The following is a 24,246-nucleotide window of genomic DNA, read 5'->3' as shown; positions in this document are numbered from 1 at the left end:
GACTAAACAGTCTGGCCACAGGGGACAGTAACCCAAACCGTAATAATATAAAGAGAAAATGAGTCAAGAGTATCAAATTACAATCAGTTGAAGGCAAATTGTTTTAAAACAGAATATCAGAAGAGCAGAGATGATGGGAGCACCTTGGAAACTGAACTCCCAGATCTGAACTGCAATAACAGGGAGAGGGCACTATTATGAAGCTAATGTACTATTCAGACAGGAAAGATAATTGCTCTGTTGCTTTCCGAATAATACATTTATCTACATTTATTTAACTGAGGGTGCAATAACATCAAGCCGATCAAGTTGTACAGTCCCGACAAAGTTCATCAGGTCATCAGAGATGTACCAGTGAGGACTCAAGATCATGATCTTTTCTGGGAACTTGCAGGTTTAAGGAAAAAGCTAATATACACTTTACATGAAAAAATGAAATGTAACATGATGGATATTAAATAGTCTGATTTTATACTTTTTGCACTCATTGTGTTAGATTTCTGTGTCAATTTTGCACAAAATAAAACATAAATACTGGACACTGGTTGTGCAGATAAACTGAATGTAGTTATAAACTATCTTCATAATAAGAGTGCATCAAATGACAAAGTAAATATGATGAAACAAAGAGGTTGGTTATATTGACGAACCTACAGCACAAATAATTATCAACCAACTTTGAATCTTCCTTTCACTTTATAGAGCTTTTACAGCGAGTTTCAGCTCACCATTTAACTGCTTTTGGTTCATTCTCACCATTGCCACCGCAACGTTCCGAAGATTAGCCCAAAATAAACGTAAAATTAGTTAACGGTTCCTGTCCTGCTCGTCACCAAACAGCAGGCAGACAGAAACAGCTAGCTACTAGCTAGCTGGTGAACACAGTGGAGCATTTAGCAGCTAAAGAGCCTGAAGTTGAAACAGAGCTAGCGTTAGCTAAAAGAGGGTGAATATTAGACTTCCGCTACATTTATCAGACATACTGTCTTCCAGACTGTCGGTTAGTTCTGATATAGTTTAAAGAACGAGCTTGTCGGAAATAACTCTCCAAAGATTGTGAACAAGGAAAAAACTAGCGTGGCCGTATTCACAGGGGTCCCTTGACTCTCAACTCAAGATATGTGAATAGAAATAGTTTTTATGGATAGTAGTAAGACTTTCTTTTACTTAACTTGACATAAAATGATCTGTTGTGCCTCGTGGAACTTTAAAACCACAAACTAGAAACCTGTAGCATTCAGTTGACGTGTTTCTCAATGTCTTAGTGTCTTAACGTGGTATTATATTTATATTTTTTATCATTTAAATCAATTTGTGAGTGGTCAACAATGGTTCAATGTTGCCCCAAATCTGTGTAATAAATGGCATCAACCCAAAACTTGCTGCAACAACTTGAAATATAATAGAGCATGGGAATAGCCTTCACATACTTTTGTCATAATGTTCTTAGCCCTTATATAATATATTTGTAATTCATTCAAATTGATGCATTGATATTTCTGATTTATTACTATACTTCACACACTGTTCTGAGCTACATCTCAAATGGATCTTTAGGTTTTTAGTTTTCACACACTTTTTTTTAACTACTGCTGAACATCCCCTTTCCCCACTACTACTCCTCTAAACAAGGAGAGGTATTGAGAAAGTTATCCTACCTCTTACTCTAAACCACTTAAAAGGACTTCAAATTATCTGAAAAAATGCATGTCATAAAGCTGAAACATGATTACTTTTATTAGCGTATGAAAAGGTGACGACTTTGGACAGATGTGGTTTTGACACTACAAAAAACCTTCATGTTCACATTTTTGAATGACCTCAGCATTTCTGAAATCATGACTCCAGCCCTGCAAGTCATAACGATACAGTAGATGTAATCATTATAAAGTCATCTATGCAGACAGTAGATGTGACGCCACAGCATACTGGCAACAGCATTATTCATCCCACTCTATTCCAGTAGGTGCATCCCATCAGCACATCAGGAGACTGTCTCCTCCTGGCACTGCACTGGTGCAGCATTAGCATTTTCTCAGGAGTCCGGCCTCTATTGGAGTTTGAAACGGGCCACAGTAGTAAGTGATACAATACTATAGGCTCATAGTCAGTTTTTAAAATAAGTTCCAGGAATGCTGCTGGACAGTGAGCAGGTTTCAGAGTCTATGTGTCTGCGTGAATGCCCTGGTCTTACCAGGCGACAGGGTGACTGCAGCACAAGTAAACTGAGGAGCCAACGGTTAAATATATATAGAGATCCAAAACAGTGACCTGGATATGATTAATATAGTATTCGGCTACCTGTTCTTTACTCATGTATTTCTATTTTATACAACTTTTTCCTTCAACTACTACCTTTCAGGGGGGAACATTGTACTTTTAAACCACTAAATGTATTTACTTTGCATAAAGATTTGTACATAGTAATGCTGGCTACTAAAATAGGATGCGCTATAGATTAAACTAACCAAAAGTATATTGACATAAAAAGTGGAGTATTTTTACATTGTAGTACTACTAATTTACTTTACTTTTACTTTCTTTACTTGAGTACAGAATCTGAATGCTTCTGATCTACCACTATAATCATGCATCACATTTCTGTATAAGTCTTAGTCCTGTTGTTCTTTTGCTGCAGCGTTGAAAGTAAATGTTTCACAAAAACCTTGTTAAGAAGTTAAAAGTTGCAATCTTTTAGGAAGGTTTAGGATGGCTATAACTGTGCCAACTAGATTTGTATAGAGTACAGACCTCTATCAGTCCTGTGTCCTATAGATGTGTTACAACACTGTTCACTCCGGCACCTCATCAGATGAAATATGAATCACAACCTCCCACTTAAGGAGAGGTAAATTAAGACCATATCTTATTAAGTGTCATGCAGTAAATGTTTCTAAAGATTTACAAGCAGAACTGCTGATATCATTTACATGATTACTGGAGGACGGGAACAGGACTTATGAGTGTTGCACTCACACTGAAAGACACCACAAAACAGCTGTTGGCAAACTACAGATAATCTTAGTCACATAGACAAGCTAACAGACACATCTCATCCATGGACACATACACACAGCCCTACACACGATAGGACAAATCCGTATCCCCCCCCCCCCCCTCTGGAAGAAATCACTTCAAAAACCTGTTTTTCCTGAGGAATCACTGCCTGCCAACTGAATCAGCACTACCTACTCTCATCCACTCTCCACTTACTGTAAATCAACATCTACTAACTCAGAGCTCCAGCTGCTCTTGCTGCACATGCTGCACATTAACATGCTAAAACTCCTGCACCCAGTTCAGAGTTATAAGTGCAACAATGATTTAGCAAATCTGAGGACTGGTGCAGCATAGAAGTGATGACTGTAGCAGCTATACAACCTCAAATGGCAGCTTCTAACTGCCCTGAAAAGGAAAACTCATGGCATGGAACATTCAGCACAAGGAGCAGGTGCAGACATATGAGATAACGCACATTCAAACTGAGTATGTGAGGTGGAACAAAAAGTCAAAGAGGACACACAAGGCACAAAGCTCAGTGCTGCATTCACCCACTCACCAGCTCTGAGGCTCGGGGGTAAGCTGCTGGTGGAGTGCTAGAGAGAAACCAAAAAAGGTGCCACGGTCTCCCAACTTGTGCAGTGTGTGAGTAATATCCAGATTAAAGCCCGACACTTGGCTTGAAAGGGTCAACAGAGCCCAGAGGAGGGAAGTCCAACGATGCAAGCAAGATGAGAGGGAGACGGTGTTCCCATGTCCCACCGGGGCTGCCATTGCAGGGTGCAGGTCCTTGAAGCAGCAGAGCAAGTTCACTTCAAGAGGAGTATAGGGGAGAATCCTTGTATGGTTCCCAGAGGGATAAAAGATGAAAAAAGGGGGGGCAAACCCTGTGTAGTCTCCTCTCCTCTGTGGATGCCTTCCTTGTTTCCAATCCTCTTTCTCTTCCTCTCTCTCTCTCTATCGTGCTGCCTCTCAACTCCGTTTGCTGCTGTCAGTCTGAAGAGCAGGCTGTGAAAATGTGGCCGCCACTATGTGTGTGTGTGTGTGTCTGTGTGTGTGTGTGTGTGTGTGTGTGTGTGCGTGTGTTTCTCTCAATGCATGTGCGCCTCCCCCTCCTCTATGCTCAGAGGGAGACAGAGGACAAGTGCCTTGAATAGCCCGCTCACTCCTCCCCCTCCCCTCTCTCTCTCTCTCTCTCTCTCTCTCTCTCTCTCTCTCTCTCTCTCTCTCTCTCTCTCTCTCTCTCTCTCTCTCTTTCTCGCTCTGTCCCTCCCTCAGCTGACATCAACACTCAAGGGACTGCTGCCAAAATACCAGGCAAGGTTGTCAAGATACTTGGAGGCTATTGAATAGAGAGAGAGGGAGAGAGGGTGAAGAGACATCAGACTGGTGCACCCGTTTGGGGTTCACATGGTCCACGGCGCCTCTTGCTGTGGTCTCTCGTGGCTGCAGGTGCGCGTATAGATCTGAGGAGCGTGAAAAGGGGGAAAAACATGAAGTACAGTCTCGAAAGTGAAAAAGCCAGCCAGATGAAGAAATATCTTACGTTTTTGTTTTTCTACTTTGAGCTTGAAAGCCCTGACGTCCGACTCGATCTGCAATGAATGGGGGACAAAGGGGGCTCGAGATGTGCACAGTGACCCACGAAACTTTATTACAGACCTTTAGCTCCTCTGGAAAGGGAGAGTGGTTCTGTGACAGAGCAATGAAACATAAGTAGGAACATTGCAGGACTCCAACAAAGCACATTGTGGGATTTGATTCATTTACTAAAATGAATGTGTGTTCTTACCCCCAATGACTTTCCATACAAGTAGCTCAAACACACAACACAATGCCAGCCTACTTGAATCATGTCCCCACAGCTGCTGATTGAACCAGCTGATTTCTGTTTTTCGTAAGTCAACCAGATGTCAGTGTGTCACCTCAACTGTTCCACACCGTAAACCTCACACACACACTCCAACGACGTGAGAACATTAAAAAACAAAAACGTTGACGTGTCCGCTTCCCAGTTAGGATGTGCTGATGTGATTTTGGACAGACAGATAGCATTTTTTGAGATAGATGTAACTTAAGATTGAATTCATATTTCCAATCAAGGGTTTACGTTTACATTTTACCTGTTATATGTCTTCTTTTTTTTTTTAACTCATCCCACCCATATAAATTAGAGCCGGTGATATTGGAATACATATGTATATTACAGAGGTTGGAACACACTGCAGTGACCACATGAAAGGAGCTTTTCGACTGTGTAATATCAACTCAGTGGCCACTTTATTAGGTACACTGGTACAATCTAATGCAGTCCAATATCCCTACAAATTTATTGTAATTATTAAGTATATTCTCAATTTAGTCGCCAGTGATTCAAACATGTGATGGACTTGGTTGGTGTAGTGTTATTGCCTGAAGATTCAGCTGATATATTAGCTTTGTACGTTGACAAAGAGGCAACAAAGCTTCTTAACAAAACTTGCACATTGAGGAGGATCAAAACTGACGTAAGATTAGTGTCCCAAGGCACTATCATCAATGTCAACAACACCCCAGAAAGAAAGAAAGAGGCTGAGTTCCTCTCATGTGATCTTTTGGCACCATGGACCAGCTCCTGGTTGTCCAACACTCTGCCCCCTGCTGCCTCTATGTGGTATTGGAATGAAATAACTGATGAGCTTTCACTATACACTCTGCTGCCTCTTTATTAGGTACACCGAGATAAAACTAATGCAGTTTAATGCAACAGTTCTGCAATAAGTGGTTCAACTCCATGGCTATTTTGGAGGCTGCAGTTTGTGGTGCTGCTGAATTGTATTGTGTTTTTATGTGCTTTTATTATTTTGTCCATCTTATTTATATCAAAGACAATAGGCTGAATCACAGGAACATCTCTGCAGAATGAAATATTGTTCAATAGCACCACAAGCTACATCCACAGTGCAGAACAGTTGTATTAGACTGCAGTTCATTCAATTTTTATTATATGCTAAAATATTTGTTGGCTCCAATCTTCTGTGTACTTTACAATACTTCTAATGACACAGAACATATTGATAACAAGACTATGGAGTCTACAGCCGTGCTAGCGACTCTGCAAGGCTGTACTTTGAGCTAATCACTAATGTCTGCATGCTAATATGTACACAATGCTGACATTTAGCTGGTATCAGGTTTACCATCTTGGCGTATGAGCATGTTTACATTTGCTAATTAGTACTAAAGACAAAACACAGTCAAGGCTGATGAGAACAGATATTCAGTCCCTAAAGTATTGGAAACATTTGAAGTTTGACTTGATGGTGTTAAATGACAAGGGCTCACAAAAATTACTAAAATCTATCAAGGGCTCACAAATTATCCATCCAATAGTCATAGTTTTACAAAAATGTGGACATGTCAACCTGCTAGTGGCACGAAAAGAAAAGTCCCCAAAGTTGGTAGTATTCATCCTCTTGGGACAACAAATGTCATGCCAATCATATAGTTGATGATATATTGGACGGATGAGATATTTTGGACAACATTGACCAAACAAACATCCCATCAGCCATGCAGCTAATACTGGTTGGAACTGAAAATATGTTAACAATTATCTTCAGTGATGGAAAAGATGGAGAAATATGAAAATATAAATGCTGTTGGAAACTTGGTATCACTTATCTTCTTGGTATCACTTATCTTTATGTGTAAAAATAGCTAATTTGAACATAAATAAAGCTGTCAAGTCTATTTGTGTTTTTAAGCATGTGGGAAAGTTCAGCATGCCTGTATCTCTTTGGGGTATCTTGGCCTGAGCGAGCACGCAATGGGCAGTTCGTCAGTAATTGCTCCCACACACAGTTCACTGATTCAGAGTCCTGAATAAATATCTAAAACCTGATCAGCAGGTTGATTTCTGATATCCAATAACATAGTATGTCCCCTGTCTGCTCTCCATGTGCCGGGCAGCTTTCGACAACTTGAGTTATAAATACCAGAGGGATTTATGCAGAGCAGAAGAAAAGGAGACAGAAGAAAGGAATGGTGTGGGATGTCGAGAAAATGCTGAAAACATCTTAATGGCAGCTCGGGCAGGAGGCCAGACAAGAATGCCTCCAGACAGAACAAAGCACAGTAAGAGGGAAGGACAGAAGAAAGGAAAGGGAGAAGAAGAAGAAATGGATGGAGAGGAGGAGGAGAACATTAGTGCTGGCTGTAAAGATTATCTGCCATATCGTCCATGACACTGGCATCCCGACACGAGTGCTCATTAGCAGTCCGAGCCACACTTCAAGGAGAGATCTTATTTTAGACAGCAAGCAGGGAGCTGCACATACAGGCAGGGTCCTTTTTCCAGTTATAGCCGTCTTCACTCAGAAGACTGAGACATCCGCAGTCAGCACTATTACTGTATTGATTAATGGATGGTGTGGGAAACTATAAGAGGGAGTGGCGCTGGTTATTGTGGGATTAAATGCAAGCACACCCACTCTGGTTATTTAACGGCACATGATTCCAATGGGAGAGGCTAAACTGAGCCTAGTGGTTTTGTCAGACTCAAGGTAATATCAAAAGCTGCGACATTATGGATTTTTCTGACAAACACTGATTTCTTTGTAAGAGGGTTTTAAGACTTCAGTAAATCTCTCCATTGTGTTGATGCATAACTGCAAAGTTCCAAAAGATGTGATGTTCTGAAAACTCCTCTTACAATCGTCATCATCACATACGCAAACACGGCTGCAACACATAATGTTTTTCCTTCTTTTCAACACAGCGTATCTAACCATCAGTTCAAACGGGCCAGTTTCTAATATCGCCTGCTAACTGAACGTGGCCAAGGCCAGAGAGATGGTTGTGGACTTCAGGAGGACGACGATGGCTCCACGACCGCTGAGAGGATGTGGACATGGTGGAGGAGTACAGGTTCCTGGGTGTCTCCATCGACAACAGACTGAACTGGAAGGCCAACATCAACGCTACACAAGAAGGGGACGAGTCAACTCTTTTTCTTGAGGAAACTTCGATCTTTCGATGTGTGCAGCAAGATGTTGGAGATGTTCTACCAGTCTGTTAGACCAGTGCTCTGAGATGTTGGAGATGTTCTACCAGTCTGTTGGACCAGTGCTCTGAGATGTTGGAGATGTTCTACCAGTCTGTTGGACCAGTGCTCTGAGATGTTGGAGATGTTCTACCAGTCTGTTAGACCAGTGCTCTGAGATGTTGGAGATGTTCTACCAGTCTGTTGGACCAGTGCTCTGAGATGTTGGAGATGTTCTACCAGTCTGTTGGACCAGTGCTCTGAGATGTTGGAGATGTTCTACCAGTCTGTTGTGGCCAGTGCTCTGGACTTCTCCGTAGTCTGCTGGGGGAGCAGCATTGGAGCCGGAGACACCAACAGACTCACTAAACTGGTGAGGAAGGCCGGTTCCATCATTGGCCTCAAACAGGACTATTCGGAACAGGTGGTGGAGAGGAGGACACTGAAGAAATGATTGTTCATATTGGATAACCCGGACCACCCTCTCCACCAACTACTGCAGGGACAGCGGAGCATGTTCTCCAACAGACTGCTTCACAAGGACTGATACAGGAGAACATTCCTGTCCACTGCAATTAGACTTTATAATAAATCACCTCTAGCCAGATCCTCCTCAAATTGAACAACATCAATAAACCTTGCACCACTTTCACTTTATATACTTTATGTACACTTAGATACAGTGTGTACACTAGCCGGTCTCTTTAGGTGGTTTTAAAAAGAGAGTTGGAGGAAGGTTGTAGATGTTTTTCTGACTGAGGTATGTGCACCTGTGTGAACTGGGATGTGATGACTGTGATGAATCTTAGTTTTGGTTTTACTAAAGTGTTTATTGTCTGTCACTGTTTTATGTTGTATGTCTGAAACTTTGTTAAATGTGCTTTTGCTGTCTTGGCCAGGACACTCTTGTAAAGGAGATTTCTAATCTCAATGAGGCTTTTCCTGGTTAAATAAATTTAAATAAATAAAATAAAAATCTATCTATCTATCTATCTATCTACTATATAATACTGTGTTGGAATACTGCATACACGTCCTGCATTAAAAATTCCACTTAAGTAAAAGTAAGTAAGTGTAACCAGGAGCATGTACTTAAGTATCCAAATGACCCCTGTATTTGCAAATAATGTTTAATTTATAACAAATCGAACTTCAAACTGGTTATAAACTCTGTGCCTTTCTATTTTCTCACCAACTCTCGCCAACAATAAGCTTATTTCATTTATTTCAAAATTAATAATCCCATTGAGATTCAAAATCTCAATGGGATTATTATCCTGGTTAAATAAAGTTTAAAAATAAATAAATAAAAGAGTAGTCCCAGTGATTCTCTATTGCACCTACCAGACTAATAGTCCTCAATTATCCCTAAAAAATGAAACAGGACAACCAAACGTGCATCTTGTACATCAAGTGTTTGAAATACTTCACCTGTGATTTGAATCCTTCATCTCTGAAAGAAGTATGCTTGATTATATGGGACAAAAGAGAGTCATACGGTTTATTATCTATTCATTATCTTGATGACAAGACTTGGTAACTCCAGCATGCAGCATAAGGTATCCCCCTGTTTCCCTTTTTCTATAAAAATGAAAAGCAAGGCAGTAGTGACCCCTAGAGGCAGTTGTATTTTATTAAATAAATAAACATTTTCAATAGTTTTCAATCATGATTTCAACTTCTCCAATGGAACCACAGTTTAAATAAATAAGAAAATCCCAATAAACAAAGACTGCAACAAAGTGCAACAATTCAAGTAATATTTGTTCAGTGAATGAATCTGAATGTATAAACAAATTCAAATAAACTACAAATACCATAAGCATCTGTAGATTTATTGTCATATAATTGCGTTTTTTATTTCTTTTATCTCTCTCTCCTGACTTGAAGTGTGTTTTGGTAATTGAATTTCCTTTCTTGAATGCATCATTATTCAACTCTTCCATTTAAAAGTGGCCATATTTTAAAATTGGATATTGGTAAACAAATGGTCATTCAGCAGCAAGATTTAGCAATACATTTAAGTAGTAGATTATGTAGTTTTCCATAAGATATATTTGAATATTATTAATATATATTTCCATTGTAACAACACAATGTTATCCACATATGTCTTATTCCCATGGAGAATGGTGGCGCAAAGAGGGTTTTCAAACATGCATCTCGTTAGCTATCCACTGTGGCACATAAGCGGGGTTGTAGGACATCGGTGCTGACTGGTGGCGGTGCATAAGGCTGACCAGGGAAGGACACAATTGGTATCCCGGCAGTGAATGCATCTGGAAAGTAAAGAAGATTGTGTTGCTTTTCTAAAAAAAAAATGAACATGAAAATATATATAGTTCTCTCTTTAGGTAAAAGTCTTTTTTTCTTAAATTACCTTGGCACTTTACTTTTAGCAAACATTACTCTATCAGGAGTACAAAGGACTTCATTTGGGGCTGTTTTTAGATGCAGAATAATACACAATTTCAATTGAACATGAATTGAAATTCAAGTTTTACAGCAGTAGAACTGCAAAGGTGGGAATGACTCAGATGTTTATGGTATAAGAGGAACGTGTCACTCAGTGCACAGTTGTTGCTTCTGTTTTTCTTCCAGCAGTGGTTGAAAGACAATTGTTATTCCATTGAACTGCTCACGACAAGGTATGTGGATTATCTTGACTTAGATCATGATTTCTAAAAATAGTTTTTCAAAAGTATTTTCTTGTGCTTGGAGCAGTTCCATATAGTCTCATTATATTCCAGTGAAGGTGGACATCTCTACATCTCATCTACATCTCAAAACAAGGCAACTCACACCAAAACAATCTAGATTGATAAATATCACTACAGGTAAATAATAATAATAATAATTATTATATATAATTATTATATATATATTATATATATATAAAATATATATTAAGATGTATTCTAGATTTTGGGGTGAACTGTCCCTTTAATCTGAATTTCCGAACCGAGCTGTAGAAGTGCTCAAACTGTGAGTCATGTAACATTTTCTATGGGAAAATAACTCCGTAACAGCGGGCGCCTGAAATAACTCCTACTTTGCAAATCTGCTGAACAGAGGAATAAGAAATATAAGGTTTTAGGTACACACATAATACTTCAATTAATTGTTGTTTTTTGTTGACAATAAAAGAAAAATAAAGAATATCAACAGGCTTACTTTTTTAAACACCTTATTGCTGTCAGTAAAACTGAGAAACAACATTGATTTGTCAATGAGAACCAGATAAGAACCCTTTAGATAGTAAATCACAAAACAAACTGGTACATCGCTCCAGGTGGATGGGATTAGCTTGGTCAATGGGTGACACCAACCAAGTCTGATACAACTGTATACACTGTTTTAGTTCTAAATGTGTAGTTTATAAATGTCATGAAATAACTCACTAGTTTCCATGTATGGTGGTGGTCCATAGCCAGGCTGGGAAGGTACGAGCTGGTAGCCACGGTAGGCCGGCTGATATCCGTAGAGAGAGAGTGACTGCTCAGGCAAGTTGTGTACGGCAGGGGTGTAGGAGGTCATCACAACTAGAGGAAAGGTCATAGGCTGAGCTTGGATTGTAAGTAAGGTCCCCCAAGCTGCCTGGTAACTTGTGTAGACCAGCAAATATCTGTCACATAACCGCGCATAAAACAGTGATTTGACAGTGTATGATTAAGCAAACTAGATACAACATGTTAATTATGAAGCTTTAGAACAGCTGGCTAACCCTGACCCTAGCCAGGCTATGTTTCCATCTGTGTCCAGATGTTTTTCTAAGCTAAGTTAGCCGGCTGCTGGCGGTAACTTCATATTTAGCTTAGCATGCAAACAAAGAGTGCATGCAAATCTTCTCATCAAACTCCCAAAATGTCAAACTTTTTTGTAATTTCTTGAACTAACAACGCAGTACAAAGTTGTATACAAAACTAGACTGAAACAAGACATGTGTCGTACTTTGTGGACTTTGGTTGCGTCCTATCCGACACTTCTTGAAGAAAAAGCAGCACGGAGCCACGCAGCAGATGATGAGCATAAACGGAAGAATTCTCCCAATGACGCTTCCCAGACGCTTAGCGAAGAGACTTTTTGTCCCAAGGTCAGAAGAACTGGAGAAAAGACAGAGAAACGATATTTTCATTTCTTAAAATGCTAATATTATTTCTTATCCTGTAACTGTCTGTTTTTGTCCTTTTCTTTACACGGGATTACAAGAGGAGCACACCTTCCAGAACACTTGTGTTCTTCTTCTTGAGAAAGACGCTGTGTTTTGTTACTGCAGCAGTACTTTCTCTCGCAGTTTCCGCAGCAGTACTGAGAGCCGCATTGCTGATCCTGATGGTGGTAACCATTTGAGCCCTCGTAGTCGCTACAGTTATCGGCTGCAACATGTAAGACACGCAGTCATGGCAAAGAGTAGTGAGTGTGAGAGATTAACAGATAAACTAGTTAAACATTCATGTACCAACAAGCTCAGAACAAGAGTCACTGCCACAAAGTGTGGTGTCTGATAGTTGCCTGATTTAACTTGATTGAGTCATACTAATTTCATATTGTGACTGCCTGCATATGATTGAAATATCCTATCCATCAAAATAAAACTCACCCCATACAGCTGGGAGCAGGATCAAACACAGAACATAAACACGACCGGACAAGACACCAGGAGCCATAACTGCAATGAATTGGTGAAATAAGGAAATGACTCTGACTGCGCTGAACTGTTTCAACCCGTCGGTCGACCTGTCTGTCCCACCCTGTAGCAAGTGGCCCAACAGCATTCCTCACATCGTGAGAGACTTTCCATCGGATTATTTGGTATTATTTATTATCAAATGTGACTTAGAACTGCTACTTTTGTTCACCTTCCTTTAGCTGCACAAATTCAAATGTATTTTTTGTTTTTACATTAAATTCCCTGTATGATAAAAACAAAAGGAAACCCCTTGAAATGGAGCAGGTCCTAAAGAAGGCCACAATACGGCAGCATTGCTAAATTTCAGTCTCTTTTTCTGTACAGTTAAGCAATTCGTGGATGCAATAGAGTCAACTCCACCCAAATGAACCCAGTATAATCTGCCAGTATTATCTGCCCCCACCCAGTCGGATGTCCTGCAGCACCTCTACAACCTGAGCCTGAGGCAGGAGGAAGTCCCGGTGATGTGGAAGACGTTGTGCCCGGTCCCTGTTCCAAAGAAGACAACTCCATCTGACCTCAAGAACTTCCGACCAGTTGCCCTCACATCCAATGTGATGAAGGAGCTGGAGAGCCTGGTCTTTGCCCACCTTTGGCCGCAGGTGAAATCCTCACTGGACCCTCTGTTTTTTGCTTACCAGCCTCGTGTGGGAGTGGACGACGCCATCATCTACCTGCTGCAACGAGCTCAGTCACACCTGGATGGAACCGGTGGCTCTGTGAGAATCTCTTTCTTTGACTTCTTCAGTGCATTCAACACCATCCAACCACTGCTGCTGAGTGAGAAGCTGTGGGTGGTGGGGGTCAACGCGTCCACCGTCTCCTGGATCACTGACTACCTCACAGGCAGGCCGCAGTATGTCCAACTGGGCCGTGTGCCGTCTGTGATGGTGGTCAGTGATGTTGGAGCCCCACAGGGAACTGTTCTGTCTCCCTTCCTGTTCTCCCTGTACACCACTGACTTCAAGTACAATTCTGGGTCATGCCATCTGCAGAAGTTCTCTGATGGCTCTGCAGTGGTCGGGTGTATAAGGGACGGACAGGAAGTGGAGTACACGGCAGTAGTGGATGACTTTGAGGAGTGGGAAATCACCTGCTTCTGAACGTGTGGACATGGTGGAGGAGTACAGGTTCCTGGGTGTCTCCATCGACAACAGACTAAACTGGAAGGCCAACATCAACGCTGTGTACAAGAAGGGGACGAGTCGACTCTTTTTCTTGAGGAAACTTCGATCCTTCGATGTGTGCAGCAAGATGTTGGAGATGTTCTACCAGTCTGTTGGACCAGTGTTCTGTACAAACACATTTCCCTCTGGCGATGAATAAAGTATATATCTAGCCATCTATCTCCATTGAACTACCCAACATCCCCTGCCTCGATGAATTTATATCTAAATATAATTTTTAAATATTGTAAAACATATATTTTTGTGGTTACCTCAACATGTACTAGCAAGCCTAAGAAGCCAAAATTATATGTTTGGTGCTAATTAGCAGATGATAGCATGCTAACACTTTACACCTAAGATGGTGAATATTGTACACAATACAATCTGCTAAATATTTAATATTAAAAATATGAATGCTTGCATAAGCTTGTAGGGCATATCACCCAAGCACAGCCTCAGAGGAGCCATCATGGCTGTTCAGTCTTGCTATCTACATATCTATCTATAGGTGTAATATAATAGAGTTATAATCTTCTATACAGAAGATTCATAAGTTGGGGAAAAAACAAAAACATATTTTATTGAACTGGGCAGAAGAATTGCTGGATTTTTAACAAAATAAAAATGAAATGTACAGCACATATATTTTCAAAGTGGCATCAATGCCAATAATTCTTAAACGTGAAACAGGTGGAACCAGAATAAATCTCTGCAGGTATGTCTTTCATAAAGAAAAAATATGGCTATAATCCACACACAAATAAAAAACACTCCCAACAGTCTTGAAGAAACAACACTGGCCGAAGGACTGAAATCACAGGAAGAATAGATTTATAAAGACAGACTTCACACAAATGGCAACACTACAAGAAAGTACACCGACAAATCGCTTATTGATGGAAGAAACATGCACATTCTCCAATAATGACAGATATGTGAGGACATCCGGACACTTTCAACAGCTGCATGTCACATATCAGCTGGTGCAATGAATTAAGCCACAGCATGGATGCATTCTAAAACCTGTGTCCGTGACGTGTACAGAAACACTGAATGGGGAAAATATCTGGTACGATGTTGGACACACAACCAAAGTCTAGATAGAGGAAGCTGAAAAAGCCTGCTGGCTAAAAAGGTCACGGTCTGGCTCGTCATATGAGCTGTGACTGTACGTCTGCAAGTTCAACTGGATCATAAGAAGAAGAAAAAAGGTAACTTTAGCAAAACTGTTTACGTTATTTCAGTCAGTAGAAAGCAGAAGTGACAAAGCAGTGCAAGGGAGGCATATTAATTTAGTTTTTAGATACAAAAAGAAACACCACAGACTACCTGCTCAAACCTGACTGCTATGCTGGTGCAGTCTAATTAAGGCAATGGTGATAACAATATCCAGAAAAATAAAAGTTTGTTTACAAGGCAAATAACAGAATACTGAATAATATAAAAAGATTACCCTTAAAAATGCATTGCACGCAGTTTGGAACTAAACTTGCAAAAAACAATGATGACAGTCGAGTAATGCAATGTGAAACAGACAAATCAAATGTGCATGAATAACATGCACACTTTTGCAGGATTAAAAAAAAAAAAATGATGTGGCTTAGAAGGCACAATTGTTTCTTGCATTTTGCAACATTTGCAATTTGTTGTGGATGTTTAGTTGTTTGAAAAGTAAAGAAAGCAAAATCTCCTTTGGGTTTTTCATTCAAGGCTGCCGATGCATTTCAGCTCAGTTGCACATGTAAGTCAGTACCAATGAATGAAAAGGAGAACTAAAATGTTATGTGAACTCTCCCTTGCACATAAACATAAAAAAGAATTTCCCTGTGAGCAAGGAGTATTTTGTTGAATTGACATGGTGAACGTTCCCTTTTGCTGGAGGGTCAAAAGACCTTTTACCAGAACATCGTTTGTCCACGGACAATGACATGCATCCTTTTCTATGACAAATCTAGTGACACATATTAAACACTTTGGACTTGATTTGTAACACACATAAAGCATCATAAAGTACAGGAAAAGGTTCAAAGCCCTTCACCGTTCTGAAATAAACTGACAGAAAGCAATGAGATTATGGCCGTGACTTAAAACTGCTCTAAAGTTTCTCCACCGAGTCGGACTGCAATCACTGAAGATGACGAGCGAAGAGGTCGGGCATGTTCGGCCGGAGCTCAGTATCGACGGGGACCAGGAGGGAGGTGTCGAGGCATGTTAATGTCAAAGCACTTCATCTACTTTTTAGAATCACTGAGTTGTTTTATGTAAAATTGACCAAGATGGACTCACTAAGAAATCTCTCTCTCTCTCTCTCTCTCTATATATATATATATATATATATATATATATATATATATATATAGATATAGATATATCTATATATAGAAAACAATCTCACCACTTGTATATTGTAAGTCCATGCAATTGGAGCCAACAGGCATCAACATTTTCACTTGGCAACTCTTCGACAGAACAGATGCACTACAACAACAACAACAACATTTCCTGTTTAACCACAAAAACACATGGATCAAGACGGCTCTGAGACACTTCTCATCTTGGATTGGACACATCTTTAGTTCTGCCAAGTTTGAAAATGCTGCAGCATGTTTAGCGTGGCTAAGAGTGTGGCACTTTGGTCCATTATCCATTATAATCCGGGTTGTACGCTGGCTGGGACAAGTAGCCTGTCTGCGGGGTCGGCGCTTTGGGCTGCGGCTGGCCGGGGGGCTGCAAAGGGTACGGCGGCTGGCCGGGGGCGTACGCAGCCTGGCTGTAAGGCATCGGGTTGGGAGGGAAGCCAGGACCGGCTGCAGGCAGAGAGAAAACAGGGCATGGCGATGAAAGGGCTGAAAATACTTTTTACAGTAGCCACAACTTCAACAACTTCCTACCAACAAAGTCAACATAAATGTTTAACTTCCTATTTTACTAAATAAATACAGACATGACCCAACTTTAAACCAGCTGCGGTTATTCCGACTGCGGCTATTCTGAAGCAACAAAATGCCATAATGTGTTTATTTTTTAAAGCTGCATTGTAATGTGTCATTATCCCATGTTGAAGGTCATCTTCATTCCTCTCCATTCCCTTCAAATCCATTTGAGAAACACTCAACAAAGTACAGACAACTATTATAAAAACAAAAACAAATGTGCGAGTGTTTCCAGTTGGGAAATTAAAAACTTGAGCTTATGTACATTTTCATTTTACGCATTTAGATTAATCTCTGAAAGCAATGAAACACAAATTTAAACGTTGCTGTATTTGTCCAAAAAAAAGTTTAGTACCGTTAATGGTTAATTTCGAGACCAGATTTTAATTTTTGTTATAGTTTGACAAAAAATGTTATTAGTATGAGACAAATCTGAGGGATTTGATTTTCGTTATTTTTATTTTTAGCCGAAACCAGTCTATCATTTTACACAAATACATATTCATGATTACTGCTAGGGAGTTACAGGCAGTAATCCCAATTAGACGTGTAATTATTTGGCTAAGTTATAGAACATGCACACTCACTGGCTTCCTGATATGTTGGTGGCGGCCCTGCTACGATTGCTTGTCCGTGGTAGGGTGGTGTTGGCATGGGCTGCGCCCCGTATCCCTGAGGCACTGGCTGTGCTCCGTATCCCTGGGGCACCGGCTGAGCCCTGTATCCCTGGGGCACCGGCTGAGGCCCGTAACCCGGCTGCACTGGTACAGGGTGGTAGATTTGATACTGGCCCCCCTGGTAGGCCTGAGGCTGCCCAGGTCTTGCGGTTGGCTGCTGCGGGTACTGCTGAGGAGTGGTGGTGACCACTGTGGTGTGGGTGCTGGTCGCTATCACAGCTAGAAGCAAGAAGATGACCAATACAGTTAATATAAGGTATGCAGGGGGTAAATCACAGTTTCAGTGGAAGTGGAGGGATTCAACCATGCTAAACAATGAAGAAATAAATTACTAAAATAAAAGTAGATTTGAGGAACAAAAGCTCATATCTGGGCTGAACTCATTGTTTGATCTTATGCTGGTTAACGTAAACGAGATCACTGTGACGTGTGTGAACTACAAAATATGTAGAAAGACTGCCCATAACCATCAGACCATAACTTCTGCATTATATAACTTGGGTCGTGATTTACCACTTCTTCATGATTCGTCACTTGCTAGATATATATATATAAATGCATATAAATACAGGGTCAAACCTCCACCCTTGTAGCGCGTAAACCCATCCCTGTGTAAGTGAAATTGAAAGACACCAGTGTTTAAAAAAAAGAAAAAACAGCAACCCTGTGTGTGTGTGTGTGTGTGTCAGTCACTCCCCCACCATGATAATAACGTTCCCTAACAGACAGAGTGGGAGTCATCATGACCACTTCCTGTAAATGACGTGGGATGGTCTTGAGTTTTCCCCACTGTGGTTGTCGTGGAAACAATGAGTCACACGAGGTGGAGCTCTGACATTCCTGAATGTGATCCCGACATGCAACAGCCCGAGTCGAGGGAATCCACGCTCTGGTGTTTCAGCCTCCCGCTCTCTCTGCCAGAGCTCCGCCGCTACATGGCAAAACCTGAACGGGCTGGCAGTAAAGTACAAACTGACAGGCAGCGCGAGAGCGTGGAGCACTTTGAACGTTGCACAATCTGGAGCGCCATCACAAACACACACACACACACACACCCTCCAAGAGTTAAAGGTTGGACAAGAATAGATATGTAATATCCAGCCGAAGTACTGGGAAGAGCAGAGAACAAAAGAAGAAATCTAGCAGCAGAAATATTGAGTTGGAAGACAAAAAAAAGCATACAGGATGTCTGTCTCTGATTGTGCAACGGACATAAAAAACAAGGCATGGAAAATATTCAGCCCAATTTATATTTGTATCTGTTTGGGAGTTCCATTTTACTTTCTTCCAATATGGTTGTCTCAGTATAAACACATTTTCTTGTGCTTTTAAAAAAATGAATCATACAACACTAATTGATTCCTTTTTAGAAGTACAAGAAAATGTGTTTATACTCAGAAGGGGGAAAAAACACTAATTTGACCTGAAAACATAATTATTTATCCACTTTGACTGTCTATGGTTACTCAGACTCCCAGTATCGAAAGAAATGTGATGGACAGAGGGAAAGAGAATAATCATCACATTTTGTTTTGATCTGGATTTGAGATGTAAATGAAACTATGCAAGACAGTAACTGGGTTGCATTGACTGGGTTGCATTGTTTCCAAGGTCATAAAACTACTGAACTAACTTCTCTCGAGAAGTTAATGATGGGGCGCTTTTGCACATGACGACTGGTTGAGTACGATTGTGACGTCGTGTCTCAAAAACTGTGTGAACTTGTGGGAACACGACAACGGCTGCAGGTAAACCTAGGCAGGAATAATGCAAGTTACACAAAGTACTTCACGAGTTATTGTGTTAACAGAGGCAACTAAAAAGATACATTCATCTAAATTATATTACGATCTAAGGAATGAGGCTGGCTATATTCTGTATTTCTGTCATTATCAATAATACTGATAATTGTGCCCGACTCAAAATAAACTTCAGTGCCCATGTTCTTGCATGCATGCGTGTTTATCACACAGTAATACGATGCATCTGGCTCTGGCTACAGAGACAATACATTGTTGGCTTAGGAGTTACTCTTTTGTCGACAATAACAAACCAAAATACAAAATATAGAAACATTTAATTAAAACCATAGATTCCCATAAATGCTATAAATGCATGCAAGAACATGGGTACTGGTATTTATCAAACATAAGCCCCAATTTGGGGCTTATATTTGATAAACAGTAGTGTTGAAGTCAAACTCCGACGGCTGCACTGGGTCATCAACACGGCTCACCACAGAAGATCCCTCAAAAGCAAAGAGAAAACCTGCACAGCATGCTGCACGATGACAAACTCAAATAAAAGTACCTCTTTTTTTAAACTGTTGGCAGTGTCACATGTAATTCTGGGAATGTTCTGTGTCTCAATGCCTGTGTTATTAGTAGACCAAGTCACTCCAGTAATGAAAGTCATGTGGTGGGTGGGCCAACAGACCTCAAAAGAGTGCCCTGGTCTGTTTTCAACAGTACTCGGATAAATACTCCAACACACTGGAAACTAAGAGTCTGGCTTCTTCATTAAAACAAACCCCCAAAAACCTGACAGTACATTTTACTTTAGGTTGAGAAGCTTTACAATGTGCTTCTTGTTGGCGGAGTGCAGGAAACGTACACATGCAGCTACATGTTGCAGAAGCAGGAGCCCACGGCCACAGGCTGCAAATACAATACTAACTCGTTCAAGTGTTAACTGATTTGTTACTCTGTCCTTCAAATGAAATATTTCCTAACTAATACTAATACCTGATCACTGTTTACTACGTTATTATTAATTTATGCAACAATATGTACAAATAAAATGCCCATCAATACTAAACGTTTCACAGAAAAAGTTTACTTATTTATGTTTTGTCCAGCCAAAAGTTCAAAACCCTTCACTATTACAGCAGACTAAGAAAACCAGGAAATATTCCCAACTGAGAAGCTGAAATTTGCATCCCTTTTTTATGTAAAAAGAAATCCTACTGATCCTTTCAGCTTTAGAATGATAAGCTTTTGAAGGAATGAACTAATGTCTGTGCATTGTATTACTACCCGTCTACGGATGGAGGAAATCCACTGTAAAGTATCTTAATTCTTATAGAGCGATATCATTGAGGCAATACATTGCGCTTTCCGTTTGCACACATTTAAGTTTCTGTTTCTCTGAAACACTTGTTCACACCCATTTGTGTCATCCTGTCTTCACCTTTTCGGGTAGTTTCAGGATGTGAACTTACAAAGTAAACAATACAAAATGTATATTGTCTGCTACCAGTGAGTAACTTGTGCCACCTATGTGTATTTGTCTTGTAGTGTTGATGTGTAGCACAGACCAAGACAAATTCCAATCAGTGTTTCGTTGACATGGTAAAACATTAATGAATCTTGAACTAATCCTAAAAAGAAAATAGGGCGAGCTAAAGGGCCACTTACGTCTTGGCTTGCGGCACATCTTGTACAGGCAGCAGCACGGACAGACACAGCAGGAGATGAAGATGAGCAAAAAGATGATGAAGCTTCCGATACCAAGGACCATGGGCAATGGTGAGGAATAATAGCTAAAGATAGAACTACTAAAAGAGAAACAAAGAAGACATCATCATGTAAAACAGTGTGTATGTTGCCGTTACTTTACTGAAACACAAATGTAGACAAAAAGGTCAATGTTGTCAATCCTTTAACTCTCGTACCACTAATGATAGTAAACATTATCAAAACGCAAACAACTATCCCCAGTGCAATGATCACTGGAAAACACAACTACATCAATTTCATTTAACATAAATAATACTTAAATATAGAGTATTGCTTGGTTTGTAAAATCCCCTTCATTGTTTTCTTTGCAGATCAAATAAACATCAAGCTGCAAGTATAAATGAATTCACACATTAGCTTTGTGCGAGTGGTCGCACAAAGCTAATGTGTGAAGTGAGACTTCCTGTGCATACGCATTGCATATCAGGCTGCAACGACACATCTCCGCTGAAGTTACACAGGGGAAAAAATTAAACTGAAGTCAGAGATAATTTATCATCTGTCAGAAAATAAAATAAATACCAGTCTTCTTGTTCATCCTCAGTAAACCTCCAGAAACTGTCCTGACAGCAGTATCTGTTCATGCAGGCACCACAGCAAAATCCTATGTTGCATTTTTGAGATGATTGGTCGTGGTAGGCCTTACAGTCCCGGCTCCCTGCTGTAACAGAGCAGAGAGGGGCAGGAAAGGTTAGCCTCAATACAACTGTAAACAAGTCTTTAGTGGAGATGAACTGACGAAATGGTCATACGTGGTAATTTAATGAAACACATGCATCTCTCCACTGAAACCAATCATTTTAGGAGTTCATATCATGGTTTGAGGGTCCAGAACAGTCTAGAAAAAATATTGTAAATATTCTCTACTATCTTCTCAAAATGTTAATTTGGTCTAACAAAACACACAAACATTCATAAAAGTGATTCTTTGTTGAAAATGTATAAGTTAATAAGGTGTTGTTTCAACTTTAAGGTCGCTGTACTACGTTTGAGTTTTTAATATGAAGCCATCTTTATTTATACAGATGAGGGTAAAGCTGTTCAGCTTCCAAAGACAGAACATTATTTGTATTATTTAAAATAAGCATATTATATTGGACAGTAGCATCAGACCTTAGAGGAAATAACAAAGCACTGAAATTGACCAGTTGATTCAGTTGAGCCTTAACTTATTAAATCTATCGGTGTAACTCCTGACCACAATATAAGATGGACCAGATCCGGTTAGACACGTATTAGCAAGATAAACAACAGGCGGCCACTTTTACAGACCGACCAGCTCTCGGTGGCGAGGCTCTCTGACATCGCCCTGGATCTTCGGTCTGTTTGAGCCCCGGTTTCTAGCTAACGGAGCGGAGCCACCGTTGCCATAACGTTTACAAAATGAGACGACGCGAGACAAAGAAGAAAAATAACCACTCTTTAGTTCAAGTTTAAACAATGAAAACTCACCGGATACACTCGGGGCCAGGACCACAGTTAAAGCCAATGCAACAACAACACAGAGCAGGCCTGACGCCATGGCTACTCCAAGACCGGATAACAAGAAACTGTGCGGGCTCTTCTCCGACAGAATAAGCAGAGCTACCGCCGCAAAGATCGTCTATGCACACGGTGGCGTCATCGAGGTCCCGCCCATCTTCTTCTTCTTCTGGTTTTACGTCGGTCAGCATTCAGCTTATTACGGCATTGTCGCCACCTTCTGCTCCGGAGTGTGGATCAGCCAATATACTTGCAATCTTTCCCCCAAAACAAAACTAACAAACAAGCAATTTAATAAATAAAGATTAAAACTAATTAATTAATTAATGTCAAACATACCACATTAACCTATATTTTATCCACCATGTTTTACATGTGTTCTTTAAGAAAGCTAGCAGTACCCTAACCCGTGCTCCCTCACCCTTTTTCAGTAGGCCTACTGCTTTAATGTGCATTCATGCACCCCTGATTGCCTCAGATCATTCTTCATCATCTCATACTCACTAGAACTCAAAACTACATCTTAACTGACTCCTCTTCTCCACGTCCTTCACACAATCCTGTCTGGTGTTTCCCTATCATTTTTTGTGTTTTGTTTAGCGCCCACAACCTTAACCTTGTTAACACTGTTTCCTCTCTCCTGGTCATATACCCTTGTAACTTTGACACTCTTTTGAATATGATAAATGTCTCCTTATTTCCTCTGTCCCACATGCTTTGCCACTTTTGGTTGATTTTTACCCAAATAATACACTTGATCTCGCCATATCTGTATTTCATTTCTTTCAAAACCTCTTTGCCAACTCATCCGCCCTCTCATTCCCACTCAGCCCTACATGCACTGGAACCCACAGGAATTAAACCTGACCTCCCTGGTTAGTTATTCCTGTGGCTGACTGAAGGGATTTAAAGAATATCTTGACAGCTGTTTGAATGAAAATACCTAAAAACCTGCTAGAGGTGAAGATGAGTCGGAACATATCAACACTCATGTTATGGTGCCATGTTTTTATCTCTCTGTCTTTGTATCATTGACTGTATATTAGAAATTGTGTCTAAAGGTTTAAATATTAAAAAGCATGTTGCCAATAAAGTAGCCTAAACTTAATGAAATAGGCCCACAGTGGTGGAACGCAAATAAATAGAGAGTCAATATCATCTGAGAGGAATTTGTTTGTTTCAGAAGCAGTTCTAATGGAAAATGGCATTGTATTGCAATCAAAGGAGTTAGCTTGTGGAGCATCTATTGTGAGAAAAACACTTAGACCATTTAACAGGTTAAGATGAGCTTTTAACGACAGCATTGAATGGATATGAGCTGGATGATAAGGGACTTGGCACAGGACAGGGTATGTGGGTTGTTTTTGCTACATTTACTCCAGTAGGGTTTTCAAACTCTTTGGGCCTATGGAACCCTTACAGGGGAGAACAATTCCCAAAGACCCACTATTAATCATAACACAGGTTTGCATATGCTTACTACCATCATTGGATCTATTTGTACTTCATACCTGTTTTATAGTGAAAACCAGAAACGCATTTCAGATGTAGGATAAGAGGAGAGAATTCCCCAAAGTTGGGGAATTTCAATGTTATTTATCGTTAATACTGTACACCTTCTAACAGATGGTGATTTTATTCAAATTGCATTAGGACTAAACAGCATGTATATCCGACATTTCAGTAATTGTTCTTAAGCTCTCAAAAGAATGAACAGTAGTGAGGCATAGTCCTAATAAATCCAGTTATGTAAT

General features: G+C 40.3%; 3 protein-coding genes across 5 annotated transcripts in view; all 3 read right to left on the bottom strand.

Annotated features, from left to right (window-relative positions):
* The window catches only part of itga7 (integrin, alpha 7), a 32,473-nt gene extending 28,362 nt beyond the window's left edge, over positions 1-4,111 (bottom strand). For all 3 annotated transcript variants that reach the window (XM_034533392.1, XM_034533391.1, XM_034533393.1), the window contains exon 1: positions 3,560-4,111. In XM_034533392.1, coding sequence (XP_034389283.1) covers positions 3,560-3,774 — 215 coding nt within the window. In that variant the 5' untranslated portion in view covers positions 3,775-4,111. The remainder of the gene's footprint in view (positions 1-3,559) is intronic.
* Positions 4,112-9,702: 5,591 nt separating this feature from the next.
* Positions 9,703-12,748, bottom strand: LOC117730633 (protein shisa-5-like). The gene is made up of 5 exons (XM_034532472.1): positions 12,624-12,748; positions 12,243-12,399; positions 11,975-12,126; positions 11,425-11,565; positions 9,703-10,302 (listed from the first exon to the last, which is right to left on the bottom strand). Exons 1-5 carry the CDS (start codon positions 12,688-12,690, stop codon positions 10,190-10,192), a joined length of 630 nt encoding a protein of 209 aa, XP_034388363.1. The 5' UTR covers positions 12,691-12,748; the 3' UTR covers positions 9,703-10,189.
* Positions 12,749-14,691: 1,943 nt separating this feature from the next.
* LOC117730632 (protein shisa-5-like) lies at positions 14,692-22,628 on the bottom strand. Its single transcript, XM_034532471.1, has 5 exons — positions 22,463-22,628; positions 21,533-21,671; positions 20,909-21,048; positions 17,403-17,711; positions 14,692-16,689 (listed from the first exon to the last, which is right to left on the bottom strand). Exons 1-5 carry the CDS (start codon positions 22,530-22,532, stop codon positions 16,523-16,525), a joined length of 825 nt encoding a protein of 274 aa, XP_034388362.1. The 5' UTR covers positions 22,533-22,628; the 3' UTR covers positions 14,692-16,522.
* Positions 22,629-24,246: the final 1,618 nt, after the last annotated feature.

This window comes from Cyclopterus lumpus, chromosome 5 (assembly GCF_009769545.1).
Source record: "Cyclopterus lumpus isolate fCycLum1 chromosome 5, fCycLum1.pri, whole genome shotgun sequence".
NCBI classification, from domain to species: Eukaryota; Metazoa; Chordata; class Actinopteri; order Perciformes; family Cyclopteridae; genus Cyclopterus; species Cyclopterus lumpus.
Note: the sequence above shows the minus strand (reverse complement) of the source record. Positions and strands in the feature narration are given on the sequence as shown.

Bases quoted from the DNA above. Each gene is read 5' to 3' on its own strand.
- LOC117730633 (XM_034532472.1), bottom strand. From the start codon at position 12,690: ATGGCTCCTGGTGTCTTGTCCGGTCGTGTTTATGTTCTGTGTTTGATC. The intron at 12,400-12,623 runs GTGAGTTTTATT...TACATGTTGCAG, and splicing joins CCTGCTCCCAGCTGTATGGG to CCGATAACTGTAGCGACTAC. The intron at 12,127-12,242 runs GTGTGCTCCTCT...TCTTTTCTCCAG, and splicing joins GAACACAAGTGTTCTGGAAG to TTCTTCTGACCTTGGGACAA.
- LOC117730632 (XM_034532471.1), bottom strand. From the start codon at position 22,532: ATGGCGTCAGGCCTGCTCTGTGTTGTTGTTGCATTGGCTTTAACTGTG. The intron at 21,049-21,532 runs GTATTTATTTTA...TTTCTCTTTTAG, and splicing joins GAGGATGAACAAGAAGACTG to TAGTTCTATCTTTAGCTATT. The intron at 16,690-17,402 runs GTGAGTGTGCAT...CTCTGCCTGCAG, and splicing joins ACCAACATATCAGGAAGCCA to CCGGTCCTGGCTTCCCTCCC.